Genomic DNA, 23,274 nt, shown 5'->3' on the forward strand with positions numbered 1-23,274 from the left:
ACATGTAGCTTTCACAATCGGCTCTCGATCCCAGAAAATTACTGTGATGTGCCGCCATTGTTGTCAAGTGAAAATACTTGTCGAAAACCACTTTTTCAACTAAAAATTCCAAGGTATAATCCATTGAATTTTTTTTTTTAAAAATCAAGAAACAGGAAGCTGACTTGTTTTCCATTTCCTGTTTAAAAAATCGCTTCCAGTGAGAAAGAAAAAGAAAAAAATGTTTTATTTAACGACGCACTCAACACATTTGATTTATGGTTATATGGCGTCAGACATATGGTTACGGACCACGCAGATTTTAAGAGGAAACCCGCTGTCGCCACTACATTGGCTACTCTTTCAGATTAGCAGCAAGGGATCTTTTATTTGCACTTCCCACAGGCAGGATAGCACAAACTATAGCCTTTGTTGAACCAGTTATGGATCACTGGTAGGTGCAAGTGGTTTACACCTACCCATTGAGCCTTGCAGAGCACTCACTCAGGGTTTGGAGTCGGTATCTGGATTAAAAATCCCATGCCTCGACTGGGATCCGAACCCAGTACCTACCAGCCTGTAGACCGATGGCCTAACCACGACGCCGGTACGCTTCCCGTGAGTGTCATGTGCAAAACAGGAAAAATGGATTTTGGAATGCACTGTATACAGTATATCGACTGGCATGACGTCAGACGTGATATCTTGCCTGCAGTAGTGAGAAGGTTAACTGCAAGAGAACCCATGATAAGAGAGTAAATAAATGCCTTTTGATATACAAGTTGTACAACTAGTTCATCAAAATCAAAGGGCATGTACTCTCACATTGGTTGGAATGAGAAACGTTACGAATAGGGACTACCCACTTGACACCTGAAATACATGTGTATACCACTAAGCCATAACTCCGGAACAAAAACTTGATTAACCCACAAGCTGCATACATATTCGTTTTAAAAAAAGACTTATTTACATTATAGAGGTGATCACTTTAACTTGTTTATTACTTAATTGCATCATGTATTAACATTCTTACCGCAAAACACAAATCATGCTTTCCAAGTCTGTTTCACTAACATTATGGTCTGTTGTTGTAAGTTCATTCACAATTATTTCCAACTGAAATAGAGAATTTTTGTTTATTAAAAATATCTTAATTATTATTATTTATTTTTTTAATAGTACGGTAGTCGTATATTTGAAAAAATAAAATACTGCATGTTTATGACTTTCAATCAGCTACAGTACAAATTTATGTAAACCATTAGAACAAATCAACAAATAAACTTGTAGTCAACAATAATTAAACTAAAGTTTATGGATTAATTTCCTCAAGTCATGCTGAGTGGGTAGTAGTCTATTAGTTCTGATCACATTTTAACAATAAAACACAAACAAAATTTTCAAATAACTGGCACAAGAGAATATTTTGTTATTTTTGTTACACATAGCATTTCCCGGCAGACTCTAAGGTCTGAATTTACACACAAAAAAACTTTAAAATTAGCCACATCTTGAATTAAGCTAATGCATGCAGTTAATGGTAGATTGAATTTTGTTATCTCAGAACAAAATGTAACATGCATAATTACCTAGCCTCTGTAGTTGGGCTATTCACCAACTTATAAAACACACTTACTATCTGCAGCTCAAGTGGACGACTGGCATCAAAAAGTTTGTCATCAAGGAGCTGCAGGAGTCTGCACTTGATTAAGGTACTGTCTAGCTCAGCTTTGTATGGAATCTCGGACGAGCATTTAGATCTTTCAAACCCAGAACTGTGGCACAAAACTCGGATAAATTCCAGACGCAGTCTTTGTGAATCAGATAATATCTTTCTTGAAAGCAGGCTGACACACACTGTAAATATAAACATAATACAGTGGACTGTGTGTAAAGTAAACTTTTTTCATTATGCCTGTGGAAAAGAAAGGAATATGTTTTCAATGACACTTCAGCTATTTAGTCTAAAAGCAAGGGATCATTTATATCCACCCTCCCATAGTACATTTATATCCACCCTCCCATAGTACATTTATATCCACCCTCCCATAGTACATACCTTTGAGGTGTCGGTTTATTGGACACCGATCAGGATGGGAGAAAGAAAAAAAAAGAGCTTGATTTAGGGTGATCAATTCAATACCCACTTACATCTCAAGCAAGCGATATCCTACCTCAAAACAACACTTAGATGTAAACTCAGCACATATTAAGCCCTAAAGCCGATTGCTGAACCACTATGCCACCATTGCTGGTTGATTTACACATCCTGGATAAAATGTACATTAATGAATTATTGCTGGTATAAAAACAACTGCAATTAAGAAAGTGTCTATGGCAAAAACATTCTGTGGAAAATAGACTGAATATAGTCCACAGCAAAAAAACGTGCTGTGGAGAATTTAACCCTCCATAGCAATCTCCACAGCATTGCCAACTGCTGCAAGCAATTGAAGAAGGTGTAAAAGTCTCACCATCTGGTTGAGATGTCATCTCCTCCGAATCCTGGCTCTGACCTAACTCGTCATCATCAAAACTGATATTCAAGTTATCATCTTTCCTGATTGTCGAAGTGTCATCAAACTCAATGTCCATATCATCAATGTCATCCAGTATATGAGATCTGTTTGTCACAGCTGGTGTAGATTTTCTGTCAAAGCTTGATTTGTTGGTGATTCGAGGCAAGTCCATGTCAGACTTATGAGCAGAACTTGATGTTTTTGAAAACTGAAAGGTTAAAAATAAGATATTTTGGGGAAATTATAATTAGACCAAAGACAATAAACGAGAGGTTTTAGATCAGTTTAGAATTTTCGGATCAGTGCAAATCAGTTCAACAATAAATCAATTATCAGCAAAAATTCTGGAAATATAAATAGTAATCATGTGTTACATAGCTAACTGAATCATATGCCATTCATAAAAAAAAAAATATTTTGCTGAAAAATTACCTACTTTAATAGCAGTGGGTTGCTGTTTTTAAAATCTACTGAAACAGGGGGTGGGGGATGTTTATGGCTCAAACAAGGGTTAAGTTATGGCCATTTTGACAAGTCAGTAGTGATACAGCACCGGCCATTCGGATATACCCTCAGAAATATACTCAACAAAATTAATTAAGGGCCAGTAAATGTTTTATTAATTCTTTGTTAGTGTCATATTATTGACATTTGGGTCACCGATGACTTGTAATAATTCAACATTGTTTCAGTAAAATCTGTCTCATTATATATGCCAAACATTTAGCCAGGGCTTCTAGATTATGGTAGCCCCACTCCCATGGCTAGTGAATTTTAGTATTGGGCTAGTAAATAACAACTATAGCCATGCCAAACGGCTAGTGGAAATAAACAGGTCAAATGCTGCAGTTAAGTCTATTTTGTTAATATGAATATCCCACACCCACCACCACCTCTTTAGGTTACATATTATCTGATTATTACTATTAATTAGTAAAACTGTATTAACTTAAAGTAGGGCTAGTGAATTTTTAAAGAGTGGCTAGTGAATTTTTAAAATCTCTGATCACATGGCTAGTGGATTTTATAAAAATTCTAGAAGCCCTGATTTACACATGGTGGGTTTCATGCATTTGTGAAAACTACCAAGATGTACATTCAACTAGGATTAGCTACTCGTTGATTTTAACACGGTGCCACAATGTAGACACTTTACAACAGAAGACACTGTATTTTGTTTTTTAAAGGAAAATGCCCAAAATATCTACTGGCCCCTAATTAACTTTGTTGAAAATACCATCAAATATTCATCCATTAGGTTAATTGTTATTCTGCATTATGGTTATAGTTAATTGGTAATTGCAATTTTATTACTACAAACTTTAATACAACTAGAAAAACCCCACCTAAATACTATTACAACATAAAAGAATTAACATTCCTTTGTTTTTAAGAAAATCCACCACAATAACTGACCTTATCAAATGCCACATCAAACAACTGGTTGATCAGTTTGGATGGCATCAATGTTCTTATCAGTTCAGAAACAACAAATGTACTGTGTCCTTTTGAAAGCGTCCACACGAATAGCTTGTCGAGAAGCACAATGAAGGAGAGTAGCTGGTTAGGACCGTCCTTCTTAATAAAATCTGCCAGTCCAGATGTCAGCTTCTTGAGGAGACCTTGCAAACAGACGTCAAGTCCCAGCACCGGAATCATGTCAACAGAAATGAGCTGGTAATGCAGGATGTTCTCAAGACATTTACTCACAAGACAAATCTGATATACTAGATCTTCAAGATTCTGGAGCTAAAAAATAAATAAGACTGTTTTTTTTAAAAACTTATTAATTAGTCATTGATTATTGGATATAAAACATTTGATAATTCTAACACACAGTTTTCAGAGAAAACCCACTACAATTTCCATCAGCAGCAAGGTATCATTTACATGCCTTTTCCACAGGACATCATATACACAATGTTATATATATCAAGAAATATCAATTAGTATCTTAATGTTAAAACTCTGTAAATGCCAAACATATTTCAAACTACCTAATCATTTAAAAACAGCTTCTTTAATGTACCCGCATCAAAACAAGCATACTGAAAGTATTGCTAAAGCAATATAAATCTCCTACAGGACTTAACAAATGTTTGTATGATACCATCTCTTAAGTTTACGGTCATAACTTTGTGAAAATGGGTAAATTGCCATGACAGTCAATGTGGATCTGTAAAAGTATATAATGGTATGTATAAAATTTCTTGAGGAATTGTGACAAATTATTAATAATAATATTAACACCCAAGTTCAAGGGCCATGACTGTCAAAAATGGGTAAATCACCATCGTGAAAGTCAAACTTGATCTTTAACAGTACATGATAAACCTGTACAAAACATTTCAGCTCAATATCTAAAGGCATTGCTAAAAAAAAAGGTGTAGAAACTATATGTGGGACAGATGGACAGACAAACAGGAGGAGAGAGATGCAACCTATAGTCTCCTCCAGTTAAGACCGGTAGGGGACTCACAATGCAGTACCTGCAGCTCTACAAGCTCTTCAAAATACATCTTTTCTCTATCAAACACATCAGTAAGATGTTTGAGCAATACTGGAATATGTGAAACATCTGCACATTCTGTATCATCTGATGAAGAAACAGTTTTTTCAAAGTTCACCTGCTCGTCAAACGAGGTTTGCAGATACAAGTTTTCTATTTGAGAAAAGTTCTCTTCTGAAACACACTGACAACTTTCCAACACCGAACTTGTACTTCTCACTGTCAGAGAGGTTAACACGCAACCAACTAGCTCCGGGTCAATTTTAGCCATATTCTTACTTCTTGATCCAACTTCAGAGACCTCTCTTTTTGGAATGAACCAATCAAAAAGATGTTTTCTCAGAGGATATGTGCCATGCTCATTTGCTAGAATGGAGCCTAAAATGTTGGGTTTGTAGTTTTCTGGCAGATCATGCAATCTTAGAAAGGTAGCCAAGAATCGGACAGAAGCTTCTGTTGGAAATGAGACACTGGGTAGGAAAAGATTCCACACTACTCGCTCTGGGACAACAAGTCTCTGTTCCATTATAGAAGTCAGCAGATTGAAGCCAGGCTCTTGAAATCCTTCCACCTCCGCATAGTGTGAACTCATTGTTCTATGGAAAAACAAAGGAGGAGTCGACCTTTCAACAAATGTAGTTTAAAGTAGCTTATCTTGCCATTTAGTTGGATGTAGTTATTTTTTTATTAATTCATTTTAAACATTATCACATTTAAAACAGGTTACATCAAACTGGTTTTCTAAAGTGTATGTCTATTGAATCCTATGTACTATTGAACCGTAGGCAAGTTATTCAACATTTAATATTGTACATCTACTTATATATCATTTTAAAAAAAGGCTGTCACATTGTAATTAAAAAACAATACTTAATGTTTTATTTTTAATGTTGATTCATGTACACAATTCAAGCAGTATCCAAAATTGCTCACTCTCAAAAAGATCTGAAACAAATAGCTCCTTGTCTAAAAGCCACATAATTATAAACTATGAGGTATGAATGCAATACACCAATGAAAGTATTCATTCTTACCGAAGACTTGCAGACCAGATATTCAGCCATAAAGCCCTGCTAGAGGTTAGAGTGCACACAGGAATGTAACCGAAACACTGGTAACCATGCACTATCTTCTCCAAACATCCAAATAAATGACGCAATATATCACTTCTGAAAGACAAAGAATTTTTAAAATCTTATGAGTTAATGTCCTTTCATTTAATTTTGTTTTTAAATCATTTGTCAGTTAAACCTACATTCACAGAATTTTTCGTTAATTATTTCATTGTAAGCCGAGTTTTGTACGAATAAACTACAATTCTTATTACTATTATAGCACAACAAATATTGTTTGAAGTACACACATTTCATTTTCTTAGGTCCTTAAAATGCTCCATCTTCCGTACTGATCTAATGTTTTGCATGAAATAGATGCCAAACACATTTTTAACATATGCCTGGTATAACTGCTGGTCGTAGACGTAAACTTACAATGTTTTGTTAAATTGGCCCCTGGACTGTAAGTAGAATCAAACCAGTATTGACCACATTGACAACAATTACTGCACAAATCCACAAATGGCAGTTAAATGGAAATTAATCAATAAAAAGTTATTTCTGAACAAATAACAGAACTGTATTTGATGACAATAGTATATCAGGGCTCGAAATGCAGTGTTAGTACATGCACCGGTGCATGCTGATTTTTGCGTGTGCATGTAACTTTTAAAACTGGGTGCACACGGTGCATGCTAATATTTTTCAAGTACTGTGTATTGCGTATACTACTATCCTGTTGTCTACCAGATTCAGACTCAAGTTGTTGAATTTTGCATATGCATTTCGTAATCTGTTCGCCACATGAAAACGATAACTTTTATCTTATGGGCGCATCCATTTTGTATCCCATAATACTACTCACAACAATGGCGCCCTTTCGGTCATTTCCGTGAAATATATTTGCGAAAATTGCCGGTAATATCTCGGTTATATCCGTGAACAGTGTTAGGGAAGGTGGTCGAGACCGACTTTGGGGTATCCACGCGCATAACATAGTTGTTGTCGTCTCTGACAAATTGAACTCCGCCAGATCTGTGATCAATACAAAGTACCGTAACTGCCTTGAACATTTTCGACCTCAGATATGGGCACTTGATCAGATGATTGCGAACGTGCAGGTGCGTTACTCGCGTAGTTGACTCGAAGTCAGCCAGTGATTATTTCAATCACAACTTCTCGTCGAATTCCGTAGGCCAATTTATATTATACCAACAGATCTTATCGAGTTAAAAAAGTTGACAACTTGCTTAATACAAAACACAAATATTCGTACGTTTTTGTAATAGGCCTATTATAGATTTCTGTACGGCGTTTACGTTGGGTGAAATTTTCAAATTTGATCAAGAATCAGTAATAAACACAGTTGTATAACGTTCAGGTACTGTTAATAAATAAATATAGGTATTGCCGAATAATTCCGATTTACCTTATTTTTGGTGCATGCAGAATTTTAATGGTGCATGTAACTTTTTTTTCAGCATGCACCTGGTGCATGTAGATTTTTTTTTTCATTTCTAGCCCTGTATATTCATGCCCCACAAAAAGCCAGGGCTCAATTTACAATACTGGCACCTTTTACAGTCTGTGAGAAGTTGTGACAGACACTGCAGCAGAGGAAGCAACTGGTCTCCAGGAATACTTGCCGGGTATTTTTCTACCAGACGACTCACTAGCTGCAGCCTGGAAAGCAAACACAAATGTAAAGATGCTCCAGCATTTTATTTCATTAGCTTTTAACCATTATATTTCGTAACATGCAGTATTTGCAACACTTCAAACAAAGACAAATCTTCTACTTATAAATGACTAAGTACTTGTACTATTCACTTGTAGATATACTTTCCAGGGATGTGCCTAGGAAAATGTAGGTGCCTGGCAAAATTCGAAGGTCCGTTCAATAAATTTAGGAGGGCTGAATGCATGCTCCCCATTGACATTTTTTTTTACATTGCAGATGCTCTTATCGGTCTTTTGGGTTATTTTTAATTAGCTTTTCTAATTTATATTTATATCTCAGGTTTATATTATTTAGCAAATATATGAGCTGCTAAATGAAAAGATATAACATCCCAGAAAAAGCAGAAAGTACTGAGTTGGTATTTACAAAGGCTGAAAGGCAATAACTTACTACTTGGTGCCAATCAGTTAACAGTTGAATAAAGTGTATTAAACTTTAAGGCGTCTGTTTTTCTTTTCTGACCATATTTTAACAGCTGTTTCAAATGGAAAATCTTCCAATTTATAGGAGCCTCAATTACAATTCTCATAATTGAGTCTAAAGTCGTTTGTCATTCTGTTGCAAAGAATTGTTTTTATCAGTTTCATTTGGGAGAAGTCTCTTTCACAGTCTGCTGTATGTGGTGGTAGAACCATGTAAATCTCTGCAATAAATGCCATAATTGGATAAACAAGTTTTAAGCCTTTGTTGGCAACTAGATCATGAACAACATCTGAAGCAGTTTTTGAATGCATGTGGTCACTCATGTATTGTTTAAAATCACCCCACTCCTGAACTGCATTTGCCTCTTCATAGCCACAAAATCTCTGGATTAGTGTTTTTATGCGACTAATTGCATAGTCATCTGCATTTCCATCATTTTTTTGCGAGTCAAACAAGCTGAAAGCCTCCATGATATTATTGTCGGTAAATCGATTTTTAATGTTTGTAATGATTTTGTCTAGAAAGACAGTCTTCACATGTTTGTCAAAGTCACACTTAGCTACTATGGCAAGATCATTATCTGGTTGACATAGATTTCTTTTGTACTTTATATCAACTCCTAACCTTTCTAGTTTTGTGATGAAATCTGTAATGTTTTTTAGATTATCACCATCCTCTACCTTCAGTTTTTCAATCTTATTAATTGTAGAAGCTACTACATTTGCAACCAATGAATAATCAAGGTTACTGATTTGAAATATCTTGGATAGGCCGTTAATAGTTGGAAGTACATCACAAAACAGTAGAAGAGTCGCCACAAACTCATACTGGCTTAGGAAAGTATATAAACCACTGGCAGTGGCATTCCCCCTTTCTTCAGATTCATGCCCAAGACTGATAATCACACTGCTAAGAATATTCTTCAAACGTTCAACCGATGTTCCAACACTCAGCCACCTTGTTGATGAAGGCTCAAGTATCTTAAGCTCAGGCTCTTCAAGCAGTTGCTGGACAGCATTAAGTCCTGCAGACCTAACAGCACTAAATTATGATAAAAGTCATACAACTGTCTAAGAATAGCTTTGAATTTGTTGACATATGGTATGCTATCTCCAGCCTGAGATGCAGCTAAATTAAGTTTATGTGCAGCAAAGTGTAAGCCTACTGTCTCACATTTATGTAATTCACCCACAGCATTTTGAGAAATAATCTGTTTATTCTGTATTAATTTAACAGCCTCATTGCGAACACGTCATTACAGCACCGTCAGTTCCAATGCCCCTCAGGCATGTATATTTCAAATGATTTTGTTCAACAAATTCAGTAACATGTTTAGATATATTATCAGCATTTAATGTTATTAACATCTGTTTGTCACCAATGTCATTTTTTTCAGTTGAAATACTTGACTGAACTTTCAGGCAGTCTAATATTTTCAAAAACCTAACCTCAATAGATCGATCCATTATGAATAAATCGAGTTCTTAAAACCATTTGTTCCTTCACAGAACAGTCCGTTGTCTCATCGAACATGAGAGAAAAGTGGTTACTTTCTCGGAGTTTACTCAGTATATTGTTTTCAATAACACTACACATGCATTCCAGCATGTCCTGGATCGATTCCCTGCTTGTGTACATAGCATTAAGACCAACATTAATTTTTGACCTCAAATAATCCAGTAAATCGAGTAATGGTTCAAAGTTCGTTTATGTGCTATTCTCTGTTTACACAAAAAGTAAAGGCATGCAAAAATTTGGCACATGGAGGCCAGAGGTATTTCTGGTATGATACTAACAGCGATGTTACTGGTGTGTGATTGGGCAAGATCTAATTGTACTGCATCAATGTGACCATGGGATGTTTCATGATCGACAACACTCTCGAGTCGGATTCGTCTACATGGTTGTTTGTTCCAAATATCGCGATCAAAAGGACATTTGTCATACTTTTTGCAAAGTTCACAAAACATTCCTAATCCATCAATATTTATTAACCAGGGCCTGTTTAATTTCCATTTTATATTAAAAGACTTTGCCCGTTTCATTTTTTTAGAACACGGTGTAATTTGTTCGAATGTATTTTTCCGTTTGTCAACATCTTTGACAGTTCCCGTAAAACTAACCGGTGACGTATCGATACAGGTAGATCGGGACACTTTCCATCAAAACGGACGACGTAGTTTTATTGCCGACAATAGACCTTGTAGGCTCTGCTATCTTTTCACATTCACTATTATAATTTTGTTTGCCACTTTTCTGGAAGTATTTTAGTAAAGACAGTGTTGATATTTTTCACCGTGTCGTCTGCTAGTAGTACTAGTCATGTTGCAAAGAGAAAATGTATTTAGCGTTTTGATTGGATGATATATTCTATAGTAGCCAATGAATAAATAAGACAGATGAAGCATTTGGAATATCGGTGTTTTTCCACCGCTGACGAGAATGGCCGAATGGTTACGAATGTCTTCGGTGCCGAGATATGTGTGCTAACGTTGGCAAACTATTGGACTGGTTCCCGAAGTGGCCGTTTGGTTTAACGTGTAGCGCAAAAAACAGTCTAGTGAGCTTTTTTGTTTTTCGATTGTAGACTGGTTTTCTGTCTGCAACAAATGTTTAGTAAAATATTCATAGAATTTTTTGCATATTATTTAAATAACTAAGTTTGGGGTTATTTTTTTGACAAAATATTAGTGCTGGGCAAAAAGCCCAAATTTCTTAAAAGTGCCGGGCGGTAATTTTGAGTGGTGGGTAGTCGAGCCCGGCACCGCCCGGCGTGGGCACATCCCTGACTTTCACAAACAGGACATCACACACCAGTGCCTTTCATGGATGGAATGACAGGAAAGGTCATCACAACTTACACAATGCTCTTTCACCTAGCTACAAACAGGAATGAGGTTTACACATTACTTCTATAGGAAATAATTCGAGAGAGGTAGAATATCTGCACTGGTTTTCTAACAGTCCCAACTGAAATATCCTTTGTATAGAGGAGAATGTTACACAAAGTTCCCATTACAAGTTTTTTAATCTAATTCCACACAAACCAGGGAATGATCTGCAGATTGTTGTTTCTACCGGCCAGGATATCGATAATGGAGGACCAGCCAGATTCCAATCTCCTCTTCTTGTTTGGGGTACTGGCATCACCATCACCAAGCATTGTTAACTGGGTTACCTCAATCACGTAAGTGGAGTCAGAAAATAGCTGAAAGGACAGTACACTGTAATTATTAGCAGTTACAAACAGGACTACATATCACAGGCTTTAATGACACCCCAGTACACTGTAATTATTAGCAGTTACAAACAGGACTACATACCACAGGCTTTAATGACACCCCAGTACACTGTAATTATTAGCAGTTACAAACAGGACTACATATCACAGGCTTTAATGGCACCCCAGTACACTAATTATTAGCAGTTACAAACAGGACTACATACCACAGGCTTTAATGGCACCCCAGTACACTGTAATTATTAGCAGTTACAAACAGGACTACATACCACAGGCTTTAATGGCACCCCAGTACACTGTAATTATTAGCAGTTACAAACAGGACTACATACCACAGGCTTTAATGGCACCCCAGTACACTGTAATTATTAGCAGTTACAAACAGGACTACATACCACAGGCTTTAATGGCACCCCAGTACACTGTAATTATTAGCAGTTACAAACAGGACTACATACCACAGGCTTTAATGGCACCCCAGTACACTGTAATTATTAGCAGTTACAAACAGGACTACATATCACAGGCTTTAATGACACCCCAGTACACTGTAATTATTAGCAGTTACAAACAGGACTACATACCACAGGCTTTAATGACACCCCAGTACACTGTAATTATTAGCAGTTACAAACAGGACTACATAACAGGACTACATACCACAGGCTTTAATGGCACCCCAGTACACTGTAATTATTAGCAGTTACAAACAGGACTACATACCACAGGCTTTAATGGCACCCCAGTACACTGTAATTATTAGCAGTTACAAACAGGACTACATACCACAGGCTTTAATGGCACCCCAGTATACTGTAATTATTAGCAGTTACAAACAGGACTACATATCACAGGCTTTAATGGCACCCCAGTACACTGTAATTATTAGCAGTTACAAACAGGACTACATATCACAGGCTTTAATGGCATCCCAGTACACTGTAATTATTAGCAGTTACAAACAGGACTACATATCACAGGCTTTAATGGCACCACAGTACACTGTAATTATTAGCAGTTACAAACAGGACTACATATCACAGGCTTTAATGGCACCCCAGTACACTAATTATTAGCAGTTACAAACAGGACTACATATCACAGGCTTTAATGGCACCCCAGTACACTAATTATTAGCAGTTACAAACAGGACTACATATCACAGGCTTTAATGACACCCCAGTACACTGTAATTATTAGCAGTTACAAACAGGACTACATATCACAGGCTTTAATGGCACCCCAGTACACTAATTATTAGCAGTTACAAACAGGACTACATATCACAGGCTTTAATGACACCCCAGTACACTGTAATTATTAGCAGTTACAAACAGGACTACATATCACAGGCTTTAATGGCACCCCAGTACACTAATTATTAGCAGTTACAAACAGGACTACATATCACAGGCTTTAATGACACCCCAGTACACTGTAATTATTAGCAGTTACAAACAGGACTACATATCACAGGCTTTAATGGCACCCCAGTACACTGTAATTATTAGCAGTTACAAACAGGACTACATATCACAGGCTTTAATGACACCCCAGTACACTGTAATTATTAGCAGTTACAAACAGGACTACATACCACAGGCTTTAATGGCACCCCAGTACACTGTAATTATTAGCAGTTACAAACAGGACTACATACCACAGGCTTTAATGACACCCCAGTATACTGTAATTATTAGCAGTTACAAACAGGACTACATATCACAGGCTTTAATGACACCCCAGTACACTGTAATTATTAGCAGTTACAAACAGGACTACATATCACAGGCTTTAATGGCACCCCAGTACACTGTAATTATTAGCAGTTACAAACAGGACTACATATCACAGGTTTTAATGACACCCCAGTACACTGTAATTATTAGCAGTTACAAACAGGACTACATATCACAGGTTTTAATGACACCCCAGTATACTGTAATTATTAGCAATTATCAGGCTTTATTATGACACTTTTTAAATAACTACCAGTCCATTTCAGGACAATTAGAAACAAACTATTTAGTTTGAATTAATTTCAGTTTGTCAGTATTAACATTATTTTAAACACTGGGGCTGCACAGTGTAGAAAGTAGTGGTACGGCTCGAGGTTACCAGACTCACCTTTCAAATTCACCTGCGAAGGACGTTTTCACAAATACAACAAATATAAGCCACAAAAAAAAGAAAGTCTTTGTAAAGCGGTACGGCCATGGCCATACCGTCTGCGACACCCCTGAAACCCATTGCATTGTTATATCAGTCAAATGTCAAATAAAGGAATGTCAGCATGGCGGAAGGATAATAGAGATGTAGTGCCAGAATCTGTTTACTACTTCTAAGGACTTAAGCAATATGTTAACAACAATCTGGTATTCAGAACCCCCTTCCTTAATGGACCAACCTTACACCCATTGACTTAACTAAATACCAATGAGGCTGGTCTCCCTTTTTAACATACATACCTGATTACACACATCTGCGCCCAAGTCAACATAAGGAAAACTTAAGGCACAATCCTTGGCACTGAAAATTAAAATGGAATTGGTAGTTATTAATGTCATAAATGCTGTGAAATATTGGCAGTGGGAGGGGTAGAATAATGTATTTGTATTGTTACAGATACTTCTTTGCTTAAACCAATAGTTTATGATGCAATAGATTCCTAAAAAACAACAACATAGAAATAACCATATTCATTTGCAATTAATTTATGTAGTACACATATTATATTAGGAAAGAAAAACCCTCTAAAAATTCAAATTAAATTAAGTAAAATTTCAGAATCAAGGCCTAGAAAGTACACTCCATATCAATATAATAATAATAATAATAATAATAATAGATTAAATACTTTTAAGCATTAAAAATGAACACTGGCATTGCAATCAAATTAAATATAGAGCTGCATTATTGGTGAACAAATTCGGAATTAGCAATCCAATAAAAAAAAAATGTTTCATAAAACTCATACACTGGATCAATACTCTTTAAAACAAAAGATCTAGACGAGAGAGTAAATGTATAATGGAGTGACAACATACCAAATATAATGAACCAAGCTTGTGACAGAGTGAAGGAAGGAATGTTGTATTTAATGACGCACTCAACACATTTGGACATATTGTTAAGGACCATACAGATAATGAGAGAAAACCTGCAGCCACCATGCAATGGGCTACTCTTTCCAATTTAATATAGCAGCAAGAAAGGAGTAGGTACGATAGCAATGTGTTTGCGGCTCCCAATAAATCGAGGAAACAAAATTCACAATTTGGATTTAAAAGAAGGTGTTGGACATAAATAAAGGTTTTACTGTTTTAGTGTTACACATATTTTTCTGTGTTATGTGTTGAAAGTATTATAAATCTGGTGTCAAAGTGTTTGATTTTAGGCTCAATTCATGTTTTTAGCCATTTTTGCCAATTTCAAAGCGTTAGAAATGTATCAGCACAGTCATGTTCAGTCTTTATTTTTTAAGCACAACAAAATATTAAGATAATATAATTACTGTGTAAAAATAAAGATTGAACACGAATGCGCTCATAGCGAAAACAAAATAAATTGATCAGTTTTGTATCGTTTTCTACAACAAAGGGACGTAACTACGTCATGTCGTGAATCTTCAGCTTGATCCAGATCGCACCTGTCAACGCGTCCTCAGCTCAGGTCCTGTCATTAATTATTAACAATGATTTTACACATCAAGTGGAAGATTTGGTGATTCATCCAAGATTTAAGAAATTGGTAAGTATTTTAAATTATTGAGGATACTACATTTCCTAAAATTTAGTTGTGCATGATATTGTCAAGTTAATAGGCAAATTACTGTCAGTAGTCTTTCGATCTATCAATCGGTTTTCAATGTCAGTGACAGATAGGCCTATTGGGGCAGGTTATGGATTTGCAATGTAAGCTACAGTTACATCGACTTCATGGCCTAAGCAATCTTCCTTTGATGAATATTATTATTTTTTTATTCATTAAAGTCCATTTTGGTGTGTGGTTTTTATTTGTAAAACTGTGTTGTCGTCTGCTAGAAACAAATGTCAAATGAAAACATTTATTAAATGAAAGGACAACTTCATATATTACTTTCTGAGCATAATTGTTGTTTGGGTTTGTGGTGTCGTGGTAGAGCGCTAGACTCCCGTGCAGTATGTTGTGTGGTCGAATCTTGTCTGTGGATTTTTTACCTCAGGAAATGCCTCTTAAGAGAAGTGGACAACAACGAGATCATCTGCAATGCTTGTTATGCCAAGTACCGATGATAGTCTTCTACAACAGTACAGCATGCTGATGAAGAATTACCACAAGCCAATCTTCTGAGCCCAAAGACCATACAGCTTAAAATTCCATCAACCTCAAGGAGCCACAAATACTGCATTGTATGTAAGAAGACCGGAAATTGGCGAAACCACTTGGTAAATATTCCTGATCATGCTAGAACACAAGCTTTCATAAAAAAGGGTGTATTCATCGACTCTAGAAACAGATGCTGTCTTAAACATATTGAAAAAACTTATTTTTCTAAATCAGCACTGTCAATGATTTCTGTGACAAAACAGTGTGATATTTTTTCTAGGACTGACATTGTTTCATTGCTGGAAAATATACGTCATATGATCAAAAAACAAAGTCACATCAACTTTAACATTCCATCAATGAAGACGGATGATGACTGCTGCTGTTTATCCGGTTTAACCAAAGAGCAGTTTGTAGATTTAACAAGTTATCTACAGCCACTTCGGGCAACAGCTGTTCGGTCATTGCCGACATGCCTAGGTGTGTTCCTAACAAAGCTAAAAACTGGTCTTCCCAATAAAATCCTAGCTGTTCTCTTTAGTTTGAAAAGACACCAGGTGCAAAGACTAATACATTCCACATTGTTGGCCATGATGACAAACTTTGTACCTGAAAACATTGGGTTTAAACACATCACACATGACAACTTTTGTCGATTACATACAACTCCAATTGCTAGAACATTATTTTCCTCTTCATCCGATCAGGCTGTCATAGTGCTGGATGGAACATATGTGTACATTCAAAAGAGTGGACATTACAATTTCCAAAGATGTTCTTTTTCTATGCACAAACACAGACCGTTGGTGAAACCTTTGGTTATTGTCGGAACAGATGGTTACATTTTGAGCATCTTAGGGCCGTATTATGTTGATGGCAAAAATAATGTTGCCTCCATAACAAAACATGCCTTCTCACACAATTTAGAAAATATAAATGAGTGGATCCAAGAGAACGATGTTTGTATTGTAGACAGAGGATTCCGTGATGCTGTGGAGTTTCTTAATCTAGAACGAGGACTTGATGTGAAAATGCCATCTTATTTACCAAAAGGCCAAAAACAACACACCACTACTGAAGCTAACTCAAGCAGACTGATAACAAAAGTTAGATGGGTAGTAGAAAGTGTAAATGGCAGACTCAAGCATTTTAAATATTTAGATAAAGTTGTACCTAATACATGATCCCTTACATTGGTGATTTTTTGCAAGTTATTGGGGCAATCTGTAACAAATACAGAAAACCTCTAGTGTCATCTGACAGTCAATCAGAAAATATAGCAAGATACATGCTCAAAAATGCAGAGGAAGGCAACCATCTTCAGAAGTACTTGGAGGATAATGATTTGCTGAAGAAGAAATCTTTATTTAAAAATCTAGATGATGCAACTTCACTAAGTTGAACATGGATCAGCTAAGAGATATCACCATTGGAGTATACCAGCTGAAACAAGCCTCATCATACTCCAGAGAACACGTTGATGACAATGGGGAGTATGCTGTAATGGTGTGTAAGGAAAGCCTAACATTAATCAAAGTGAAAATCCAGTCTCATCATACAAGTAGTGCTGTACATACGCTGTGAATTGAGTATGGGACACTCCCTGTAAACCTGTTATAGGATGGTACTGTACCTGTAAAGATGGTGCTCGGGTTGTAGGTTGCTGCGCACACGTAGCTAGTGTGTTGTGGTATTTAGGACTATGGAGAAATCAAGACAAAAATATCACAGAAACCAAGTACAGTCAAACCCGCTTATTTGCATACCCTCGGTGCTGCTCGATTTTGTGCAATTAACCGGGTTAGTCGATTAACCGACAGAGTACCGACTTTCACTTTGTAACAGCCATCCAACTACAAAGTGGCATGGGAGACAGTCTAGCATAATGCGGTACTTCATACCGGAACTATTACAGTTAACACATGTCACATGCAGTTAGATATATATAAATGTAAAAAAATATATCTATCGATATATATAATTAGCATGGCGTTTTTGTCTTAATCTGCCAGACCAGAAATCATTTTCTAAAAAACCAACAACGTCCGTCACTGGGCGTCGTTTTCTAAAAACACAAACTGGCGTCGTTTTCTAAAAACACAAACTTTGTGCATTAAAAAAAACCCCACTGACCATCCACTAGTGTAAACAAAGTGTATTAGCCATGTAGTTAATGAGATAAACTTGAAACAACAGAACCATCAAAAAGTTCACGTTTCATCGGTGCACGTGTTTACAAAATGACGTCAGTTTCCGGAATTACCGGGCTGTTGATTGACCGAATAGAATTACGTGAACTTGTATGCATTTGCTGGTATGGTGTTCTTTCCATCCCAAAAGATACGGCAAGCTTTGGTATTATTTGTGATCCCCAAATAATGACTTTGCTATAGTTAAGCAATTAAAGTTAAGCTCGGCTAGTGAGTCGTTATCAGTTCCAGCAGTCTGCATTGCATGCATGACCGGTCTAACACAATTGACTGACCTTCATGGTGAGGTCCGACTGATTGGTGTCTAACAATATAGCAGAAACTTAGGGACGATCCATAAATAACGGTCTTTGTTATGTTTGTTTTTTTGACGACCTCCCCCACCAGTCTTTTTTTTTTCCGCTACATTTTCCGGGAAGCAAGTGATAAATCGTTTCTTTTGCGTTTAACAGATATAGCGTACACTGCATCTAATGAATAAGTGAACAACAACCCTTTCTCGGTCACATTTATTAAAAACATAACCGCCTAGGACGATTGATCTGTAATCTTTTAATTATTAACAAGGCTTCTCAACATAACGTAATAATTGATACAGAACAATGATTGCCCTGAACACGTCAATCGAATAGGGCCTCAATAGTTGAGTGCGCATGCGTACAAGCGCACAGGCGGTACTTCTAAAAATAATAGTCGGAGAGTTACTTGTTATTGAGATGGCCTCTGATTAACAGCAATATATTGCAAACAAAACATTAGGTCTTAGGTTTATTCAACTTAATTATGTCATTCTTAAATCTTGTAGTCGGGTATTGTGATTCGCCAGTAGTAACGTGCACACCATCTCATTTGCATGTCACACGTCGACTCTGTAAACAGCGATTACACTTACAGTCGGCTTACCACACAGTGAGCTCAAACAAAACAGATTAATCGGTGATTTATTTGAGTTTTTTTGTCAAAGTTTGATAGACATTCTCAGTCATTTGTGACATTAATTTAGCACCAAAAAAAAACAAAAAAATCGTTATTTATATGTGCAAATAACCGATATATAGCCTGTAGTCTGTGCAATTAACCGGATGTTTTGTAGTGTTATAAGGGCAAATGGTTCCGTGTTGGGTGAAAATAGTCGATTAACCGAATTATGCTATAAACCGATGTGCAAATAAGTGGAGTTGACTGTATTCCCTTTTGGATGCACGTGACATGCCAGCAAATGACACCTCACCAGAGACTGACAGGTGTCAAGAAGAATAATTATATCATATATTGGTGTACACTGAACCTTAACATATGTAATACAGTTTCTGATCTGAGGAAATGAAATGAACGTGTTTCCTATTGTGTAGTATTCCATTTATATTGAAGTTAACAATGTTATTATCAGCCCCATGAAAGTGCACTATAAAATAAATGCATGCTTATACCATCCAGAGATATTATGCTGTATGAAACTATGTTTAATTCACATAATACAAACTTGGGTAGTAAAAGCTATAAATCTATTGATACTGCACCTGTGATAACATATTCTTAATTAATTAATTAATTAAACAATATGACTGGGTAATACAGGACTAAAATTAACATTGTTACTAGACATTTAGACTTGTTTCAAACATGAGTTGATTTGATGGGTTAGCCCGTTACATTATGCAAAAGTGAAGGCACTGTATGGTTTTCTTTAATGCAAATATAACTGACTCAAACTTATTACTTTTGAAAATGATTTTAACAAATATTTTGGAAAGATTTAGTGTTATATGACTGGCTGAAGTAAGTGACTTGTAAGTTATGAGGCATTTTGTCGGCAAAACAGATCTATGGCGAGACATTAGCATTAGCGAAATGAATATACATTTTTAATGTAATAGTTGGATCGGCCATTTGTTTCATAATACATGCTAGTATACTTTGTATGTGCCATTTTAAAAATATTGCACCCCTCCCTAGGAACATTCTGCATTTAACCATGCAACCATTCAATTTTTTTTTAAACGACACCACTAGAGCACATTGGTTAATTAATCATCATAATTCTGACACCTGGTCATCAAGAGGAAACCTGCTACATTTTTCCTAATAAAATAAACCGATGTGGTTCAATCCTGCGGCTCAAGCGAGCACTCAACCGACTAAACTAAATCCAACCCCCCACCCCCACCACACCCCTTCAAGTGTATAAATATACTATATGCTTATATATTAATTTTCAAACTTTTAAAAATTGTTATTTTATTTTTCAGGACCGGCCTCGGTGGCGTCGTGGCAGGCCATCGGTCTACAGGCTGGTAGGTACTGGGTTCGGATCCCAGTCGAGGCATGGGATTTTTAATCCAGATACCGACTCCAAACCCTGAGTGAGTGCTCCGCAAGGCTCAATGGGTAGGTGTAAACCACTTGCACCGACCAGTGATCTATAACTGGTTCAACAAAGGCCATGGTTTGTGCTATCCTGCCTGTGGGAAGCGCAAATAAAAGATCCCTTGCTGCCTGTCGAAAAAAGAGTAGCCTATGTGGCGACAGCGGGTTTCCTCTTCAAAACAGTGTCAAAATGACCATATGTTTGACGTCCAATAGCCGATGATAAGATAAAAAATCAATGTGCTCTAGTGGCGTCGTTAAATAAAACAAACTTTACTTTTTATTTTTCAGTTGTTTGGTTATAAATACCAAAAGGTTTGAAAATAGTAAATCATTATGACAACATAGGCCAACTTTATAATCAAAGATTAGCCTTCACATTTGGGTTCAGGGTGGAGATGAGATGAAACCTAATTGTAATGTAAATTAAAATTTACAATTCAGTGTTTGTGTAGCTGTTCTGTATTTATAATTATTATTTCCCTTTTGGAGGAAAATAACGCAGATATATATTCTTCAATTGTACATCCCCATTTGGGCCTCACATTATTAACATCTATTAACTATTGTATTCTTGAACCTTGAATATATTGTACTTTGTTGATTGTGATGTTTAAACCAATTTATCTTTCTCAATTTATAAAAAGAATACATTTTGTTAACATTTTTGGCTTGTTTTGTGTTTTGTTTCAAGAATACGGATCTCCCGTTTAAGGCCTCATTTATTTCCCTTCCCATAGCAGCTGACATCTAAAAAAATGGCATATTATTGACTAGGAGTCATATATCTATAAATATATGTATGACATTCTGACATTTATTTGGGGGCCAAAAATGACCCTTATCATACCTAATCCTTTTCATGATTTTTATGTAAATGTTAATACTTTAATCTCTCATCATATTAACATGATGCAAATTTATAAAATAAAATTAATGACATTAATCCAAACATAGAAGCCCAAACCTTGACATAAATCTAGTTCTTCCACCCATCTGCTGTAGATCACAATGTATAACTTCATACAGCTTTCTCAACGAACTCTGCAAAGTTGAAACCAACAAAATAAATGTACTTAATATTCATATTACAAAACTGGCAGTGCTGCCAACTCTGCATTTTCAAAAAAAGTATGGAATCTTGCTAAAAACCTACTAATGTTAGCTGCTTATGACCAAGCTCAAGGAATGGCATGTACCATGTGAGAATTTGTGATTGGTGAACACACTGTTCTGCATATTTCAGTACCCTGTCACTTGGTCACTGAGAGCAGCAGGATCAGAGAGCTCTACAAACACTCCACTCAACAAAGAACAAAACACTCCTGAAAAAACCACTAGCAAAGCACAAATCTTATGATGGTCAACTTTGAAATTGGATTTCTTAAGTTATATTTTGCAGAAAAAAAGTATAAAAAAGTATTTTCATGTGAAAAAAGTATTAAAATAGTATAAAAAGTAGTATTTCCAAGAAAAAAGTATAATACTTTTTAAAATGTATAAAGTGGCAGCACTGCACTGTATATTATTTTTTGTTTATATCCAGTTATAGCGAATTTATTTCTGAGTATATAATCACCTTCAAATTTGACACACTCCACAACCAAAAAATGTCAAACCTTATCTGGAGGAGTATATCCTTATATTTGTTATCAGTTTATGTATCCAGAAAAATCAATAGAAGGGCTTCTAGATTATGGTAGCCCCACTCCATTGGCTAGTGATATTCAATGTTGCGCTAGTAAATAACTATGTCAAATGTTGCAGTTAAGTCTATTTTGTAAATATGACGCCACCTCAACCCACAAAATTAGTGTTTTAAGCTCTATCTCCCTCTTTAGGTGACATATCTGATTATTACTATTATTTAGTAAAATTGTATTAATTTAAAATAAAGCAGGGTTAGTTTATTTTTAATCGTGGCTAGTAAATTAAAACTTTTTTCCACTGATTCCATGGCCAGTGGATTTTAAAAAAATTCTAGAAGCCCTGAATAGGTTTTTTCCCCAAAGGTATTTACAATAATCCAGTATCATAAAAATTCTGGTGTATGCCAAACAGTCACATCAAGTCATGTCTTAAGCCTTTATAGATATTAGGAAAAACCAAAAATACACCTATGTATGGTAATGAATATTCAAAGCAAGGAACTGATTTTAAAGGTCTCCAGTGACACCTCGATAATTTGGACTCCTGTAGTCGGGAAACCAAACATTACTGACAGCTGAAATACAAAACAAAGTGTACCCTTTGTAAATGTGTTCATTAATGTGGATATTCAGCTTCTGAAACCATTATCCACAACAAAGTGTACCCTCTGTAAAGGTGTTCATTAATGTGGATATTCAGCTTCTGAAACCATTATCCACAACAAAGTGTACCCTCTGTAAAGGTGTTCATTAATGTGGATATTCAGCTTCTGAAACCATTATCCACAACAAAGCGTAAAAAATGAAGACACTTTGCTTTACTTGATCACATTACGTGTACCTTCCACGAGTCCCAGTCTACTGCAGCAGCCCCACTTTGCACCGATTTCGCTCCACATGGATGATGCAGGTGTAACTGTAACCTCATAAACTCAACAATCTCATCCTGAAAACAGTCAACAATTGTTTTATTATTAATATGTCTCCATAGGTGTGAGACTGGGTCAACATTGTTAATGTATTTGGCAAACCAGTGTCAACAAAAGGTTCCATACAACACCAGTGTTACGAGACCCAGACATGAAACTGGTCAAGTTGTTTGATAAATGGTTTAGAGAATGAAAATAAACTGGTTGCCACTACATGGTCACTCATTAATTTTAACTTAGCCACAAACAAGACAGCACAAACTAAAGGAGAAAACCACAACAGGTCTGTCCACCACATGGGTTTAATCCCTTAGTAAGCCTTTTACTGCTGACCCGTACCT

At 36.2% G+C, this 23,274-nt stretch overlaps 1 protein-coding gene across 3 annotated transcripts in view; it reads right to left on the reverse strand.

The window, feature by feature from the left end:
• LOC121370659 (serine-protein kinase ATM-like) overlaps positions 1–23,274 on the reverse strand; it is a 99,562-nt gene that overhangs the window by 64,822 nt on the left and 11,466 nt on the right. For all 3 annotated transcript variants that reach the window (XR_005957713.1, XM_041496046.1, XM_041496045.1), the window contains exons 8-18: positions 22,846–22,950; positions 21,323–21,399; positions 13,939–13,999; positions 11,277–11,437; positions 7,641–7,748; positions 6,045–6,179; positions 4,991–5,606; positions 3,918–4,250; positions 2,457–2,709; positions 1,619–1,839; positions 1,016–1,098 (exon numbers count right to left, since the gene is read on the reverse strand). Coding sequence is in view for 2 of the 3 variants with exons in the window: in XM_041496046.1 (XP_041351980.1) it covers positions 1,016–1,098; positions 1,619–1,839; positions 2,457–2,709; positions 3,918–4,250; positions 4,991–5,606; positions 6,045–6,179; positions 7,641–7,748; positions 11,277–11,437; positions 13,939–13,999; positions 21,323–21,399; positions 22,846–22,950 (2,153 nt within the window). In the remaining variant the exon portion in view is untranslated. The remainder of the gene's footprint in view (positions 1–1,015; positions 1,099–1,618; positions 1,840–2,456; positions 2,710–3,917; positions 4,251–4,990; positions 5,607–6,044; positions 6,180–7,640; positions 7,749–11,276; positions 11,438–13,938; positions 14,000–21,322; positions 21,400–22,845; positions 22,951–23,274) is intronic.

The sequence above is a fragment of the Gigantopelta aegis genome, chromosome 4 (assembly GCF_016097555.1).
Source record: "Gigantopelta aegis isolate Gae_Host chromosome 4, Gae_host_genome, whole genome shotgun sequence".
NCBI classification, from domain to species: domain Eukaryota; kingdom Metazoa; phylum Mollusca; class Gastropoda; order Neomphalida; family Peltospiridae; genus Gigantopelta; species Gigantopelta aegis.